General features: G+C 39.2%; 1 protein-coding gene and 1 long non-coding RNA gene across 2 annotated transcripts; both read right to left on the bottom strand.

Moving 5' to 3' along the window:
* Positions 1-5,438: 5,438 nt before the first annotated feature.
* On the bottom strand, positions 5,439-7,885 carry LOC124192832. Its single transcript, XM_046586329.1, has 6 exons — positions 7,551-7,885; positions 6,304-7,484; positions 6,174-6,233; positions 6,032-6,111; positions 5,929-5,963; positions 5,439-5,864 (listed from the first exon to the last, which is right to left on the bottom strand). Exons 1-6 carry the CDS (start codon positions 7,636-7,638, stop codon positions 5,695-5,697), a joined length of 1,614 nt encoding a protein of 537 aa, XP_046442285.1. The 5' UTR covers positions 7,639-7,885; the 3' UTR covers positions 5,439-5,694.
* Positions 7,886-8,152: 267 nt separating this feature from the next.
* LOC124192831 lies at positions 8,153-16,281 on the bottom strand. Its single transcript, XR_006873859.1, has 6 exons — positions 15,834-16,281; positions 15,609-15,721; positions 15,192-15,404; positions 13,284-13,678; positions 9,938-10,179; positions 8,153-8,801 (listed from the first exon to the last, which is right to left on the bottom strand). It is a non-coding gene; the product is annotated as an uncharacterized LOC124192831 (long non-coding RNA).
* Positions 16,282-17,288: the final 1,007 nt, after the last annotated feature.

The following is a 17,288-nucleotide window of genomic DNA, read 5'->3' as shown; positions in this document are numbered from 1 at the left end:
TCTCCGCCTTCCATTTGCTTCTGCACGAAACGTTATCCGCGCTGTGTCCGTCTATAGGTAGCCAAAAAGAATTGGGCAATTTTCCAATTTCCTCGAGACGGGAAAGCATTGCGTTGCGCATTATCCCAACACTACAGGCGGACCGATTCGCCATAGAAAGGTAGTTTCGTTTATTTTTAAAAAAGAATAAAAAACATTTGATTTTTGCATTGCCGCGCAGAAGGTGACGCCATTTCGTCGGAAAGCCATAACATCTCTCTTTTTTCTATGTGTGGTATACTACAACATAGTGTTGTTGTGTGTGTATGTATGGCAGGAGTTCGTTAGTCATTCCTCCGAGTGTGGTTCCGACAAGCGAAACTTTCCATCATTTTTGATGGGTTGCCGCTGTTTCCATGTTGATATGCGCGTGGGAGGAAGAAATTCCCCCTCCAATAATATAAGCAGCGCACACACACACACACAGAGAGAAACCAGAAGCGCATAATGTCACCCGAAGCCAAGAAAGAAAATTTTCTTTTTCTTTCCCCCCTTGAATCTAATGTTTGAGAAAGTCTAGGAAAAAGACGGACTTTTGTGGACAAGACAAATGAGGCGGAATATCAGTTTTAAAGAGAGCCACTGAGAAATGAGAATCCTCCTCGTCGTCCAGAAAAGATCTCTGTGATGAACTTTCGAACCGTACTGGTGTACACTGTATAGAGTCCAACTTTGTAGCACTCCCTAGCGCTCCAGCCCCAATCGGCGCTATCTCCGTGAATAGGAGCCGCACGTACTACCACACCAACTGCTGTATATAGGAGCGCGCTTAATGATTTCCACATCTGATTCCACTTGAGAAAGAAAATAAGAAAAAGAAAAAAAGAGCTGATATTCACAGCAGCAACAGTCTATCTATCTCCTCCGATAATCTACTTTGAAATCTTTTGAGGAAGTCCGCAGAGTAGTGTAACAGCAGAGATCGCAGGACTCTCCTTATTTCCTTTTCCAAGCCTTGATACCCAAAACAAGAGTTCCGTCACACACAGCACACACACACACAATCGAATGCGTGGCATTTCAAACGAGTTCTTGGGAACGGTCGCGGCAAATTAGCCATTCAACGCCATTCAATAACCTTCAGACGATGCTAATCTTCTATTTTTTTTCTCGGGTTGCTACGCTGACGCAATCAGAAAAAAATAAAAAGACGCTTCAGTTGTGTGTGTGTGTGCAATACACTTACCTGTGGCTGCTGCGCCGAGGGAATAAGAGTCGTGAAACGAGTCAACGACCAATTTCATTCCCCTAAAAGACGGTGGTAAAAAAACAAACCTTGTAACGGCAGCAATATTATAGAAATGTTAGCCCATAAGATTATACGGTTCCTTCTTTGACTTTTTTTCGTTCATCACAAACGACGCGGAGAAAACCCCAAAAATTTATTCCAAAAAGGGGCGAAAGGGCGCAACGGTTGAGAGAAGACGAAACGTTCCAGCAACAGCAGCAGAAGGCCTCTCGAAGAAGAAGAGGGCGGAGCGGGGGCTACTATATATTGCCAGAGTCGTATATATGCATAGAGAGAGGCTACATTCTATGCTGGCAACAATCTCATAAAGCACAAGAGCTCCCATCTTTGAGAGGCAGCAGCGCGCTGCGAAAGATGAAACTTTGAAGCCGCCAGAAAAGCTATGAATTTCGACACTACGGCCATCAGCAGCGGCGCGGTCTCTGACCAAGAAACTTAACAAGCTTCTTCAACACTCCCCCCCACCATCATCTCTTTGGTCCATCAGGAGCAGAGAACACAGTCAAAGTCAAAACGCCGTTTTGCCTCATTTCCATCGGGTTTCAAATCTACGATCAGCATTACATTTCCACGGTGACATGTAGTACGAAAGTTGTGCGACCTTAAAATTTGCAGGCTCCGATTCCCCTCCGCACTTGTCAACATCCAAACTGACAAACTGTGTTCTCCGATAACAAGATGTATACCAATCTGTCGAGGTTTCACACAAAAAAACTTTATTTTTTTTTGTCGCAAACTTTATTATTCAGGTAGAAACATAAGTTTGCTTCAAAGAGATCCTTTGGATTTAGCTTTGTCTTCTAAATATTTCACTCTGAGACGAGTTTATTATATAAAAACGAGGACCCAATTACAGTGCGCAGTCATATTTAGAACTTGTGAAACTAAGTTCCCGATGTAGAAGACTGCTGGGGCTGCAAGTGTAATTATACCAGAACTTTGGGTTTGATGTGGGTGTGTGCTTATGGTTGCTATAGTCAATTCATACATTTGAGCTATTTTCGATTCACGTCTGCCTGCCAGTCTTCACACGTGCGTCAATAACACGGCCACCGAACCAAAATAAGACCGCGTAACTCAGCAATCAGAAAATGAACATTTACTTTTAGCGACTTTTAGCGTTCCATGAACTTGAAGGATATTTTTTAATGGGGAATTTTCGAAACGTTCAACAGAGTTCCAACATAAAATCAACAAATTACAATACTTAAACAACTTGAAAACGCCGGGGAACGTTATCGTGTAAGTTTTAGTATCTTGACAGGAGCGGAATTTAGTTACATTTCTCTTATTCTTTTTTTTCTTATTCTAGAGGGGAATTAGTTCATGTCAGCCGGCGAGGAAAGAGATATCCTTGTAGAGTGGGCGGTTTTTCTCTTTTTTCTTTCCCTTCAAAGTTTTACTATACACCACGGCTCGAGTTTGACACTTGACCGTCAACTACACATCGCCTCCGACTATTAGGATTAGGAAGTAGAACTGGGAGTCAGGGCCACAGGGAGTATATACTAGTAACGTAGCGTACGTGAGGCGACATCCGAGATGAGCTACACACAGGCACAGTGTGTGTATATAATAGCGCTCCTTGAAACAAGTTTCCAAATGTGTCTGACATTCAAAAGTCGTAAATATTAGATTCATAATCCTACTAGAAGACACGGCTGGAATAACTGCGCGATTGCCGTTTGTATCCGACATTATTCACTCTCGGAAAGCTTGGAGTGTGATTAGTTTATTTGGATAAAACTAACTAACATTATCAAGTCAAATCAAGAAGCTTGTTTTATGACGCGGACGTGTGGGTGTACAACACTAATATCGCGCATAAACGTGCTGCACGTTCACCAGAAGAAAAATAAAAAGAAGGAAAAAGGTTATCTATCGGTCAACAGACACCACACAAATCCTGAACTGGTTTTTCTCCCCGTTTTCGACCCCTCAGCAGCAGAGTCGACCCCCTTGATGGCCACGATCATCTTGTGCGTTATGTGTGTGCTTTGCTAATGGTGAAACAGTGTTTCGTATATACACACACGCGGAGCGCTTGAACTTGTACCCATATAAGTAATTCTTCTTCTCCTTTTTTCAAGTTTAAACAAACACTAACATGTGGCTGCCGTTGCCGCCGTTTCTCCTGAAAGAGTCCAGTGGAAAAAGAAAAATTGTAAAGAGACCGCGCCGACACCGCCACCCAATCGCAGTTCTTTAGTCCGAGCGGATGCCATGTGATCTCGAGCAATTCCAACTGCATATCCCAGCGGAAAAGAGGATCGTTAACTGGTGGCCCTGGTTCTATTTACTCAAGGACTCAGAAGAAGAAGAATCATTTCTTAGTTGAAAAAAAAAGTTTGAAGGGAAAGAAAGAAAAAAGGCAGTCACATCACATGATGGGTATAGTTCAGCCAAAAAAGTTGGTTGGGATGATCATTTATTATCTTAACGGTTGCTGTGCTGGTACTAGAATAACTGGAGAAGTGAAGCGGTGCAAGTGTTGAACAAAAGGAAGGTCGCCCAGCTTTTGTTTCTATATTTTAACTACTAGATCTATAAAACTTCAACTAGTCGTTTCTCGCCCAAGAAAAAAGACAATAGATATTGTTGGATTCCAATAGAATCCAAGTCGAAAGAGGCAAGGTGATGAGGCGGTCGACAGTGGCTAAAGCAGTAAGAGGTTGGCTCCAATTTTCCAGCCTCAATTTGGAGACGAGAGTTTAAAGCAAAAGAAAAGCGCAAGAAGGCGAAAAAATAAAAAAAAAAGGAAAGACAATCAAGTCGGTCAAACTGCCGGTTCGTACTAATTTGTAGGCGGGGTCGCTCACCACTCGCCATGATCTTTTTTTTTCCTTGGGAACTCAAACGTTCCGCTTTTTTTCCGTCTTTCCCACCTGGATCAATATATACGTGTATATATACAGTCGACGTGTATAGTGCGTACCACGGCGTTTACAGGGTTGCGCCGGCAACACTCTTGGTCCCCCTCCGCCCTCACACCCACTTCAAATTATCTGTAAACTATCACCTCGCAATTAAATCTCCTCCAACCACCACCGCCACCACCTTTTCTTCCAACAACCGAAAAAGAAGAAGAAATCATGCCTTGATGGAAGGTCTTCCTTTGGTGACTAGAAAACTATTGGGCGGACATTTCTACATAGAAAAAGGGTAATCGATTCAGAGCCCAAACTTGAGAAACAAAAGACTGAGAATGAGAGCATCACTAGATGCGCATTCAGTGTGCTTCTCTTAGAGCCCACTCACACTGTACTGCTGTATATTCCTCTAGCATCACTTGTGATTATCTGAGCGCGGGAACCAGAAAACAAAAACAAATATGAAACTATCGTGTGCTTGTCTCGTACTGTATAAGCCGAAATGTAAAACGTTTTTCTCATACAAATCATCGAGCAGTCGAGCTAGAAAAAAACAAAACAAAAACAACACCGAGTTGCTTGTAAACATCTTTCTAGATGTATTTGTTCCCCAAACTCACCGACCGCTTATGGCCGCGTTTAAATTGCATCATAGGAAAACAACCAAGTCTTTTAGGTCATGCGCCGTATTATTATTAAAGCAGACTTTTCATCGTCAATAAACTCCTCTTTTGCCCGTGTTTGTTGTTTTCCTTTTCTTCTTCACGTTTATTACTTACTGCTCAATAAAGAATACACAGCAGACTCTTAAAAAGAGAAGAATCCCGTCTGGGCCGCGGCTATTCATTAATTACCTTCGGTTAGACTCAAAGGCAATTTCTCGCTATGTACTATGGCTATCCCTTTTTTTTTATTTTGTAGGGGAAATCGATAAAACAAAAATCATCGCCGTTTAACCCGCCCCAATAAAGGTTAAATTAGTGCGCGTGGGAAACACGTAGGCTACGCTCTACAATGCTCAATCCTATCTTTAAGCCTCACTTTAACTATTTTCATTTTCTTGAAACTTTTATTTTTTAGGTCAGGCAGAAACTTTGGCCATTATGAAGATGTTCTCACGTCATCCCTGTCTGTACTTAACTTTGTTTGATATTTTGTTAATTTAGAATTCCAGGAGATACGAAACTCAAGACGGAACTGTTCGATAAAGTTTCAATGAAAGGAAACAAAAATTATTTTAATTAAATCTAAAAATTTGAAATCGTAACAACTTTTACCAATAACTTCCAAATCATGTATTATGCAAACGTTAACTTCTGAAGAAAACTAAAGCGGAAACTTTACAAAAATGTGAACATTTCTGAAAACTGACTGAACATGTGTGAACGAATGAAATCTGTGTTACAACAGCACCTTTCGATGAAACAATACAAAAAGAGAACGTAATTAACAAGTTTCTCATATCTGTGCTTGGCAAAATGACGATCGCGAATTGAATCACTTTTGATTAGATTAAGGATGCCACATCATTGAGGCTTACATGCGACGTTTCTTCACTCCCACACTTGCCGTCTTGCGTTGGCTACGCTTAGTCCCAGGATCTTGGTCGGGTTCGAAATCCGAATCGGGCTGTGAGCCATCCGTTTCAAATATTACATCAGGATCGACTGTTTCGGATGAGGAGCCTGCCGCTCGATCCCCTTTACCTGGAACCGGACGAATGTTCGACTCGTGATAAATAACCCGTTTCTCTATGTCAATTTAAATTACCCCACTGTGAATGTTCGGGCCATGCGTTATACGATCTGGAAGAGAAGAAGAAACAGGTTCAACATCATTAAATAAGAGTATAAACGCAAAAATGATTCTCTACTTGTTGGATCGTGCGTTTCGTGCGATACGTTCCGAACGTGGGCGCTCCTCCATATTATTGATACAACCGTCAGCGTGACCCTAGAAATAAGGAGTTTAGGGTTATGAATGGTGAGTTCAGTGGAGCTATTTCTGGCACTTACTTCAATGACACTCAGCTGGAATAACTTGCCACAGATAGGGCACTCTTGTGTTGCGGAATCCTATCAGCAAAAATAACCAACGTCACAAATTAAACCAGCAATTATGAGAACTGAAATAGAACTGAAGAACCTCTTTGTTTTCAATGGGAGATTTCCTGTAGACCTCCATTTCAGCCTCAATAATCCCGTTAGATCCACCCGATCGCTTTCGTGATTCAAATATAGGGCTTGCCGGAGAAATATCCAATTTCCGCATGGAGGCGGCTGGTGGTGAATCGCAGACGATTTCAACGGCATCGACGCTTTCTTCTTGTGCATCTACAGGCGGAGTGGTACGACTGGTAGAGGGTTGATTGAAAATCTGGCGTCGTCTCCTGTTGCTGTTTGCACTAAGGATGATAGGCTTTCTCCATTTTATTGGCTTATAGCCCAAACTGTGTATAACCTTTAACTTTTCTTCGTTTTCGATCAGTAGTTGGGAGGGACCTTTGCTATCGTAGTTGAGATCTTCAGGCATCGGATGGGCTTCAACATTTTCAATTCGATTAAGCATTTCAGAATATTTCTTGCACAACGTTTTCATTGTTGCTAGTTTCGCTTTCTGACTGGGGTTAGCCTGTTCCGTTTTGGTACGATTTACGTATTCTTTTTGGCGAGGAGGGGGGTCATCAATGAAATCATCGTCTTCTGTATCATCCGATTTCTTTTCCATCGTCGTTTCGCCTTTACGAGAGTTTCCATTTCGAGAACTTCTTTTCAGTGGTTCAATCTTCAATGGAAATTCATAGACGTCATCAATCTCGTCAGATGAAATGATTAAGTCACCTCTTCTTGAACTTAAAGGACGACTAGAGTTGGGAGATTCTGTACTGCCATCCCTTTTTTGAATTGATGCAGCAACCATTTTACTGCCATAGCTTACAGGTGATGTCTGTACTAATTTCTTGGAATCAATACTTGAAGTCTTTGCCTTTTGTAGTTTTGAAGCATTCTTTTGAAAAGGTTTTGTTTCAACTCTAGAAGAACTACAAGGTTTCCCTATGGTTTGCAAATTCTCCTCTTCACTTTCAGATAACCATTTAGGTGACTTTTTTCGAAACCTGTTAGTAGAAGTTGTTGTATCTGTGTGGCTAATCTCTTTTAAGTCGTCATCATCATCAACTATGTTGAAGTCATCATCAAATGATGTAACTGTCTGCTCAGATGGTACTGATTTTTCAGTTTTTTTTGCATCTTCTTTAGATTGCTGTAACATCTGATCCAGCTCTTTGCGTGTTTCATACGTATCATTATGATCGTAAATACCAGCCTCTGGAAACACACAAAGAAAGACAATTAGTGTAGAAAGTGACAGCGATTTCAAAAACGCTAATATACCTTTCAGTCGACGGTTCATTCCCTCTTGTTCCATGGTTTCTTGCAGCGCAATATTGAATAATTGTTTCCTACCATTGTTTTTAGCCATGTTGAGAGCGAATCATCACCAATTATTTCCAGGATTTGATAAAAGTAAGACTAATTTACGTTCCAAACTTTTCAAACAAAAAAGGTTATTGAACGCTGGAATTCAAAGTTTTCATGGATAAACTCGCGTGTGCAAAAAATAATTAAAAAATACTAAATACTAACAATTCTTAAACGTCTTATTAACGACGATTCAACACTTTTTTTTTTCGTAAGCGACTGCTTTTGAACTAACAGCGTTGCCCAACAAATTTATTGTAAAAGTCAATATAAATTGCCTGAAATTTTTTGGGCTATTTATGCTCTATGCGGATTTCGGAATTAGCCCCTAATTTCAGGTTTATAAGCTAATCAGTAGGTTTATTTATATTGAATGTGCTTAGTATATGTCAAACCTTCTCTGGAGTTTTCTACTCCAATAAAATAACCATAGATATGGCACATCCAGAGCTGTAGTGCCCTAGAGCTATAGGGTACATCTCGGCTGCTTAGTCTACACTAGAAAAAATGTTCTCTTTTCACGGAATAGTTGCACAGCTCAAATTTATTGGTTTGATTTATTCGTAATATATAGACAAATTAAACATTATAGACGTGTTACAGTTAAACGAAAATGGGGAGGGAAAAGTTCCAATATTCTGTACCAATAATCTTTTTGTTGCGCTCTTGCAATTCTCCAATCCGTGGTGGAATTTTCGTTTCTCAGTATCAGGGGGCGAGAGAGGAAGGAACGAATGTCAGATACGTTAATAAATACAATGCGATCGTTTGGACGAATTTGAACATAAAATCATAAACAGAATATCGTGACTGAATCCCAGCAGAGGATTGTAATTTGAATTTCAGTTTCCGGAAAGTAGAAATCGATTGCCTCAAACTACGCCGTGAGCCGCCATGTTATTTGGGTATACTTTCTTTTGAAGCTATTCATCGTTTGACGTACGTAATCCTTAGACTTAGAGTAGGAGGATAAGGAATGCAGTGGGAGAGACGGCGTCGCGATCCACTCATCGACTTCATTACTCAGTCTTTTATTTTTTCTCGTGCAGTGCCGGTTTGATCCGGAAATAACTGATGGCCGATGGAAGAATTTTGTTTCTGCTGCTGCTGCTGCTGTCACTGAGGCCCAACTCTCCATGTCTTAAGAAGTCCTGGTCCTCACTCCTGACATTTCCAAATTCAAAAGAACAAAACTAGTTTAACAGGGTTTATCACAATTAATCACCAATGCAAGTATATGGGCTACTTTTCAAAGTTTCTTCACCAAAAATTGTACGGTTAACTATTCCGGACATAACTATCTGTGACGTAGGCTACAATTTTTCGGTTCGCGTGTTTCGTCTCGTTTGCTTCTATGATGGAAAACTTTGCCTGAACATTTCAGTGAATATGTAGGGATTTTAAAGTATTTTTTTATCTTGATTTTTGGGAAACATTACTTTAACTCAATTCCTTTCAATGTTATTTGACTTTCTTATATATTATAACACCACGCCCTGTTGCATGCTGTTGCACTTGCGCCATGTTACATTACACAAGAAATAAAAGTGGATTGAAGGAGACGACTTTAAAATTCATTGAATTGCTGTTGTCTATTTAAAGGGAATACGGCGTTTCACCAGAATGATCAAAATTTTAACGTTGTATCCTTAAATCGGAAAATCCTATTGAATATTGAGTCCATACAAAAATTCGTTATTTTGTTTCAGAGGATTAATGAGACAACTCTAGACGAAAAACAACTTCCCTGCCATTTGTATATTATGCAACAAAGGTGAATAAAAGAATATAGGCGGAAAGATCCGTTTTAAATTATATAAATCTCACAATACGACAGCCCTTCTGCGTAGAGACATGTGACATAAAATGACTTCCCACGCCACAAAGTTTGTGCCGGTTTCATATGCAAGAGCGTGATTAACCATACTTTCCACTCAAAGTTTCAAGATTTTATTTTATTTCATTTTATTTTTTTTGCTGCGGTTTGAGGTATTAAGATTCCTCCACGTGCTCCGGAAATAAAAGCCACGTTCCACCTCCAATTCTCCTCAAAAGACGCGACACATTGTTTCTTCCCGATTCAGGATCAAGTCATAACATCCCACCCACTTCTGTTCCGACATCTCATATATATTTTGCGCGCTCCACCTTGCCGCACAAGAGAATTATGCGGATGGCGTCTACATAATGCGTCATAACGTATTCAAGCTTAAAACTATGTTCCCGGATGAACGAAAAGTAGCTACATATGAAGAACAACACAAATAATAACTGAAGCGTGATGCACTAAAATAGCTTACCAGGTGGGATCAGATCTCTTAGCGGTGAAGAGAGTGAAGCTGCAACGACATCCGCCGATCATTCCGTGGTATCCGGTTAGTCTGCAAAAAAGGCGGCAGTCAAACCGTTTGCCGCCCGGGTGTTTGGCGACAGCTGATGAAGTCGGCCCGCACAGGACGAGTGCCGCGATCAACATCGCGCACGAAGTGTACGTCAATACCGAAACTTTTGGTGACATTACCAAGACAGCTGAAGAAGAAACCTGCAAGCGGGATTTTCCAAACAGATGACACCTTCAACAATGTTTTCTTATCAATTTATTCAATTTTGAAAAACAAAAACAAAAAGTGCGCTGTAGTTGTTTTAATATTCTGGCCACGATTCAACCCATAAAAAGCTTACACGTGCATGTGCGTTGTTGTGATTGATCTGTCTACTTACGATACCTTAGTCCTATAGGTCCTATACGTAACCGATGCAGTGATGTTTTTTGAGTAAGCATCAGTAGAAGTGAGTCAAAGCGAAAGTTCGTGTAGGGTTTTGTTTCCCGGGGAACGATCACGTCAAAACACCCACGATAAAGCAATTATGCAGGCGCTTGCAACTTCCTGCAATGTTATGTTGTATCTATATAGTGTCGAACATCTTTCTTTGAATCGTATAGTAGCCCACACATGTGTATACCTCAAATGATATATCACCAGCTATTGAAATCAAGGCTATCGTCACTAGGAACTTTTGAGTGCAAGTTAATCTGCGCCAGAGTATTGAATGTAGTAGACTCACACTTCTCTAATTGGGGAAAGGCAATGAATCATGTTGCACTCATTCGTTCAACCTTCATGACTTTCATTGAATCCAGTGGAACCTACGCCTTTTCAAAGTGATGAAATAGGGATGCTGCTAGGCTACCACTCGCGCAAAACACAGTTATAATGAATCCGTTTTAGGATTACGTCAACCAAATGATAATACAAAACTTTGGAATGTTATGGTCTACACAAGTCAAACAAGAAATCACGCGGGTTTTATGTGGGCTTGCACGAAAACAACTGCATTACCAATAATACATTTCTATAAATATTGAATGGGGAACAAGTTTGTGCGATGTGATTTAGATTAAAAATGCTTGTATTTCTATTGGCGAGGTTATTTACGGTACCTATCCTATACGTCTATGTTGGGTCCGGTTGGGTCGCTGACACGAGTGCCCCACATACATAACTAAAACGAACTGGTAGCGGTTTAAATGAAATTGTTATAGATTTCTTATAATCATTCATATAGTCATTGTCTTCCATCTAAGTAAATTGCCTCTCGGACGCAACTGCTGTTGACCTTTATTTCGCCATACATTTTATAAGTCACGGGTTTACTTATGCTGTATCGATTGTACAGCAACGACTCCAATAAAGAATTCAGTTGACAAAAGGTGGGGGACAAGCCTCTGTTTGGTCAAACTTGTGGCCCCGGCTCCTTTCCCCCCAGAGATATATATAAAGTTAGTATTGAGTGAAGATTCCTTTATATAGTGATGGATATTTACTTAGGAACTCCTTTTTTTAGCCTGCTGTATTCTCGTCGCGGTTAGCGGCTATGTGGTGCGCTTAGCACTACAAAGGAAAAACAGACCCTTGGAAGTGTTTCGAAGGTAAAAACAATAGATAAGCCCAGTCATTTTCGGGACACAATGAACATGATAGAACCATCGATCCAATAAGAAGGACTTGTGGCAAAATGGATGATTTAGTATAGGACCAAAACAGGGATGTACTTCTTACGGTCCACTGAACCACGATCGGGAATGAATCAAGTTATGGCCATCAGTCACACAAGCGGAATGAGTTGAGCACTGCGATGCTTTTATAAGAAAGAAAATAGTTTTCACTAAAGACTGGGTCTATTATATAACTTTTAAACGGCTAACATACAATAATTGCCAATGTACTACAAAATTCTTAACAAAAAGAAAATGATACTATGGGGCCGAATGGAGTTGTAAAATTCAAAGTAAGTATGTTCTCTCTTCGACTGTAAATGTAAATCAAATCCAGCCTAAATAAATATGAAATGCCTCGGGCCCAAAATAGAAGAGTCATAAATACTTTCTGCTTGACTTTTTAAGAGCTCTATGATTTTTAGTGATTGCATTATCGTAAAAAGAAGCATATGATTCAGAAAATTCAAGTTGGAAAAATTCGAATTCAATATGCAACAAGTGTACAGTAGCTATTATGGATCAGTTTTTCTTCTCTCGAGCGCTCTCAAGTATTCTAAAAGAGTGGCGTACAAAAAGTTGTCAAAAATTTCAAATTCTTTCGGTCTTCCATCCAGCCTGCTCGTATAAATTATTCGTTGAATCAAAATCCTACGTATCTCGGACGTGATCTACATATTGCCCACATAGAATTGCCCTATGAACTTAAGACTTTGTAAAAGTGAAACTACAAGTTCAAGAAAAATATACATTTTGAATTGCATTTAACTTTTATATTAGGCAACAGTTTCTTTTATAAAGGATGACATTTTTTCGTTTGTAGTTTCTTCCCATTGACCTCATACCTATAAGCCAAATGAAAGCTATAGTAACATGGCCTATACACTACTACTCTCTAAATCAATCATTCGACAAATCTATCAGACGACACAGAGAGGTTTATAATAAAGTGCATAGTTTACAACTGCGTCCAGCGCCCTCCATTTGCGTGTAGGCTACAATAGAGGATTTAACCGTTTTACACCAAACGTTACAGCATGCAGGATAATAGATGAAGCAACTATAGAAGGTGCAATAGATAGATTGCAGGATTTTGGGCTCTTCAAGCTTAAATTTGAACATTCATTTCCTCGCTTTCTTGTTGGGTCTTTGTGAAAACTGCAGTTTATTCCTTTTCATATGGATCAATCAAGTCTCTTAAATGTCGCGCCTCTGCCAATCTTCTATAGGGGCTAACAAAAGTCTTTGTTTGATTAGTCTGTGGCCACCTTACGTTTTAGACCCTGATTAACCGTAACGTTTCGCAACGATATTTCATGAACACATTCGCTGTGTATGAACACGAGTAGCTATTGTGACCCATTATCTTTTGAAGTGCACAATAACGGAGAAGGATGATGCGCGTGATTTGGGTGCTGCCAAAGACACCCGATCATTAATCTCAAGTCGGTACAAAAGAAATGTGAGATGCGTTGCAGCTGAGCAAAAAAAAAATTCAAATTGTCTATTCACTAGTTTCACTACATACACCTTTAACTAAGAAATTAGCCTCTTAAAGCTTCATTAGTCCTTTTTTGTCATCGACAAATGGACACCACCTACTAGGATAGATAAATTCATTAAACCTAGTATAAAGTGACGTAACCAACCTTTTGTTCAGGAAGAAATCTTTAAATGGGGAAGTTTGTTGCCGCAAATTACAGTCCGTGACAGAGAAAAACGCACTTTTCGGGGACTATACTTAACGCTGTAGTTGATAAAACTCAATTTACTGAGAGAAAACTAAAACGTAGCTATATACCGCGACAGCGAGCGTCCGACGTTTCTGCGTAAAAGCTCCTTCCGCACGGTTTCCAGGTGGAGAATGAAGGCAGATCGGTCGTGAGCAGAGAGCTTTATATCTCTCTCGTCGCCTACTTCCCTTGACGTCCCGGCTCGACTAACCCGCGCGCGGGTTTTATACGTGAGTCACGCGGTAGAGTGGTGGAAGAGTTGTGTGCGTTGAACAGAGAACAAGCATTCTTTATCGTTACTGAGGAAATATCTAGGATAAAAAAATTCATACAAAGAACGAGAAGAGTAGATTAATACAAAATAGGATGATATACTACAGTACCTCTGCTAACATATACGTCTTGCATTCCTAAATCTACAGTAGATTAGACAAGAAGGTTTTCCGTACAAAGAATTTAGAATATTTAGAAAAAAATTTCAGAAGTCACTAGTAAAAAAAGAGAGTAGGTAGGAGGAAAGAAGGAACGCAACTCCTGCATGAGGGGGCGTGCAGTCATGTTGGAAACGTCGGGATATGTATTTATGCAATTGACAGTTTCATATTGCTACCAAGGGTTCTTTGATAAAAAATAATAATGGCATCTGGTTGCAAAATACATAGAGATAGGCCCATAGGTTAGGTAGAAGATATTGGCATAATATGAGACTAGATAGAATATAATTACACAACCGCATAAAAGCACTACAATGACTAAATAAAAATGATACTTCCTCGCTGTACCCTGTAGCTCCGGTTACGCTTTACATCTGATTGAAAAGATTGATACATTTTACGTTTAGCTTGACCCAATCAAAACATTTCCCCTGCGTTGGCTGCAAATGCTCGCGTTGCGAGAATAATGGACAACACGGAAACTTTGATTTGAATCAAACGTTTTCCTTGCCCCAAAGCTCATCAGATATGGAATACGAAGTGCTATTCACAAATGAATGGACTAACCAGCTAACTAACCAGCTTCACTTTAAAGAAAAACATAAATTGATCCTAGCTATTTTGGGAATGTTCCTGTTCCTAACTCCAGCTTGGCAATGCAGCGTCAAATCATCATTCATGACACAAGGAGTACGGATTTCAGGGCATCTCTTGCCTGGGGATTTCACTTATCCAATGGACGTGTGCGTAACCTAATTATTTTTACAAGCACGTGCCCATCTCAATGATATCGTGTTGGTATTCTAAGAAAAATATCTTTTCTGAGTGATATGATTTCATCTCAACCAATGGCGATAAGGTTACCAGAGAAAAGAAGACACGAGAGAAAATCTTTTAACGTTCCGACTCCGAGTAATTTATGAAAACGACTAACGAATAGTAAAAGCTTTTGAAAAGGGTAGTTTACCAAATCTCATCTTGTCATAAAAAAGATGAAGAGTCAGGAGGCACAAATGAAAATAGTAAGTTATTTTATTTTTTAACTCTACGGCGTACTCGGGGACTCAACGCCCGAGTAGTATATGAAGAACCTTATAGATTGACTATGAATCTATGAGAAGCATATGATTAAGAGAATTTCCGAATTTCCCATACTGATTTAAAATCTAAATATGCAAATGAATAAACAATGAAGAGACGAGTTAAATACTCTGTGGGATTTCTTCAATTTACGATTTACCAAACTTTTCTCAAGCTGTCTCAAGCATAGACGAGTAGATATTGAAAACAAGAGATAATTGCATCACTTCTACGTAACGAATAGTCAAAAAGGATAGATAGTCAAAAAGTAAATAGTCAAAAAGGAAGAATAGATGTACATTTGTCCTACCTTTAAGCCTGGGAAATACAGTCAGGCATCCACAAGTGGTCCATCCAGAACAGTCGAATCCAGGTGAAAGACAGGAAACAGGGGGTCCTGCCCAAACACACATGGGTATACACACGAGAACAGAAAGGATTTACCAAAAAGGGGAAGAAAAGATCCTTAAATCTACCCGACATCGGTAGTTTCGTTTCTCTAAACAAACGGGATGCTGTTTCTCTAAATAAGAAATAAAAATTGTGTTACGAAAAAATATTGACAGAAACAACATTATGTTTGGAAAAAGTGGTAAGTGATCCAGTGGGTTAATTGTTAATAAACAGGAGAATTTAAGATTCTTATGCAATACACTGCATTACAAGTCATGCATAATTAAAAGATCTAGCAGGTCAGATGATTATAAAAGCAACAAAAAATTATTACCCAATCGATAATAACTGAGATTGTTGCTGATGACAGTGACAACCTGACAGACTGTCAATAGCAGCACAAGCACAACTGGCATATTGTTACGATGGCTGGCTCAGGCCTGAAATCTGTTTAAAGAAGGTAAAAGTCAGGAATTAAAATTTCACATAACTTGAACAGGTTTCTTTAATATTTAAGGTACCATAATCTTTCTATGGTAGTATTCTTAATTTTCTTTACCTGCTACAAGTGCTACATATGGCATGGGGAGTGGGCATTATTCCATTAAGCAATTCAATAAAGAGACGCGACCTGAATTGACACGACGGCCACATTATTGTAATTTCTTTTGTTCATTGATAATGTGCTATTTTTCGTGCAGCCACGAACGTTTCCTAAAAGTTATCGTTCTGTTTTTCTTGTAATGTTGACCTTCGCCTCTTTTTCTAGACTTATTGAAAACAAAAGCAGACGAGAGACACTGGGGTGTGGAGTAATTTTTAAGATATCGATAGAAATTAAATATCGACCCCCTCCCTAAATCCAAAGTCCAAACCTCTCATGAGTACGATAAAAGCGGTTCTGGGATTTTGTCTCACCCGCGCACGACATCCGTTGGACGGATCGAGATTATTTAATGTCTTCAAATCCAGAAGAAATATAATCTGAATATAATATACGTATGAGCTTTGTTGCTCAAGGAGAGATGCGTCGGCTTGAATAACTTTATTATTAACTCCTGTTTTACTAATCACAAGCGGATTCGATAATAAGATACAATTCTACCAACTATATAACTAGATATTATAAGCTTATAGAGAGATGTATAAATTTTATCTTCCCGTTATATTAATGATTCTTGATGTATTGCATACAATTGAATTCCAATCAGATCTAGAATTTCGAACAATGTGAACGATGCTGCTTCATTGAGAATTCTATACCAATTTTGGAATTTAGCTATTGCATGACTATCAGGAATATCTTTACATAACTGATCTTGGACTCAGAATATAAATTATTTCCTATATCAAACTTGATTGTGGATCTTTAAGTAGAGTTAGCATTCCATACTGCTGTAAACCTGTGCTGGCTTGAAAACAATTAGGGAAAATGAACAACCACAGAAATGTCGTCACTGCTCATTGTTTAAATTTTTGATATACTGTACATCATGTGCAGGCTCTAACATTGTTTGGATAATAACTTTTTTCTTAACTATTTCGGTCAAGTGCGCAACGCCTTGTCATCGACGGGTGAATTTCTTTATTGGTTTTTAGTTGACCGTCATCGATTGAGAATTTCTTATTGACAAATATCGGTAGTTTGCTTTTATAAAAGTTATAGACTATGAACTTGTTAACTGATTGGACGATTTATCTTGTTATTTATTATTTTATCTTCATTGTACATTTTCCTTTAATGTTTCAGGAATGAAGTGTTTTAGTTTCATCATCGTGCTGATAGAATGGAATAGTTTTATATTCTTATTGTTAAGCAAACGATAATCTTGTAAATTCCAACATATTGCACATCTAATCAACATCACACATCAATTATAATTGAATTGTGAAGATATATATGAAGGTTTAATTCTCATTTTCGCCCAATGATAATATGAGTTGACGTCATGGTACAAAATATATAAAGTCCCTATAATTCCCAACTTATATGGCGATTAAACATCTGTCATTA

This window comes from Daphnia pulex, chromosome 4 (assembly GCF_021134715.1).
Source record: "Daphnia pulex isolate KAP4 chromosome 4, ASM2113471v1".
NCBI classification, from domain to species: domain Eukaryota; kingdom Metazoa; phylum Arthropoda; class Branchiopoda; order Diplostraca; family Daphniidae; genus Daphnia; species Daphnia pulex.
Note: the sequence above shows the minus strand (reverse complement) of the source record. Positions and strands in the feature narration are given on the sequence as shown.

What these genes read in the sequence shown, in the direction of transcription:
- LOC124192832 (XM_046586329.1), bottom strand. Translation starts at nt 7,638, where the DNA reads ATGGCTAAAAACAATGGTAGGAAACAATTATTCAATATTGCGCTGCAA. An exon ending in AATGAACCGTCGACTGAAAG is followed by an intron (nt 7,485 to 7,550) that starts GTATATTAGCGT and finishes GTGTGTTTCCAG; the next exon opens with AGGCTGGTATTTACGATCAT. An exon ending in CTCCCATTGAAAACAAAGAG is followed by an intron (nt 6,234 to 6,303) that starts GTTCTTCAGTTC and finishes TTTTGCTGATAG; the next exon opens with GATTCCGCAACACAAGAGTG.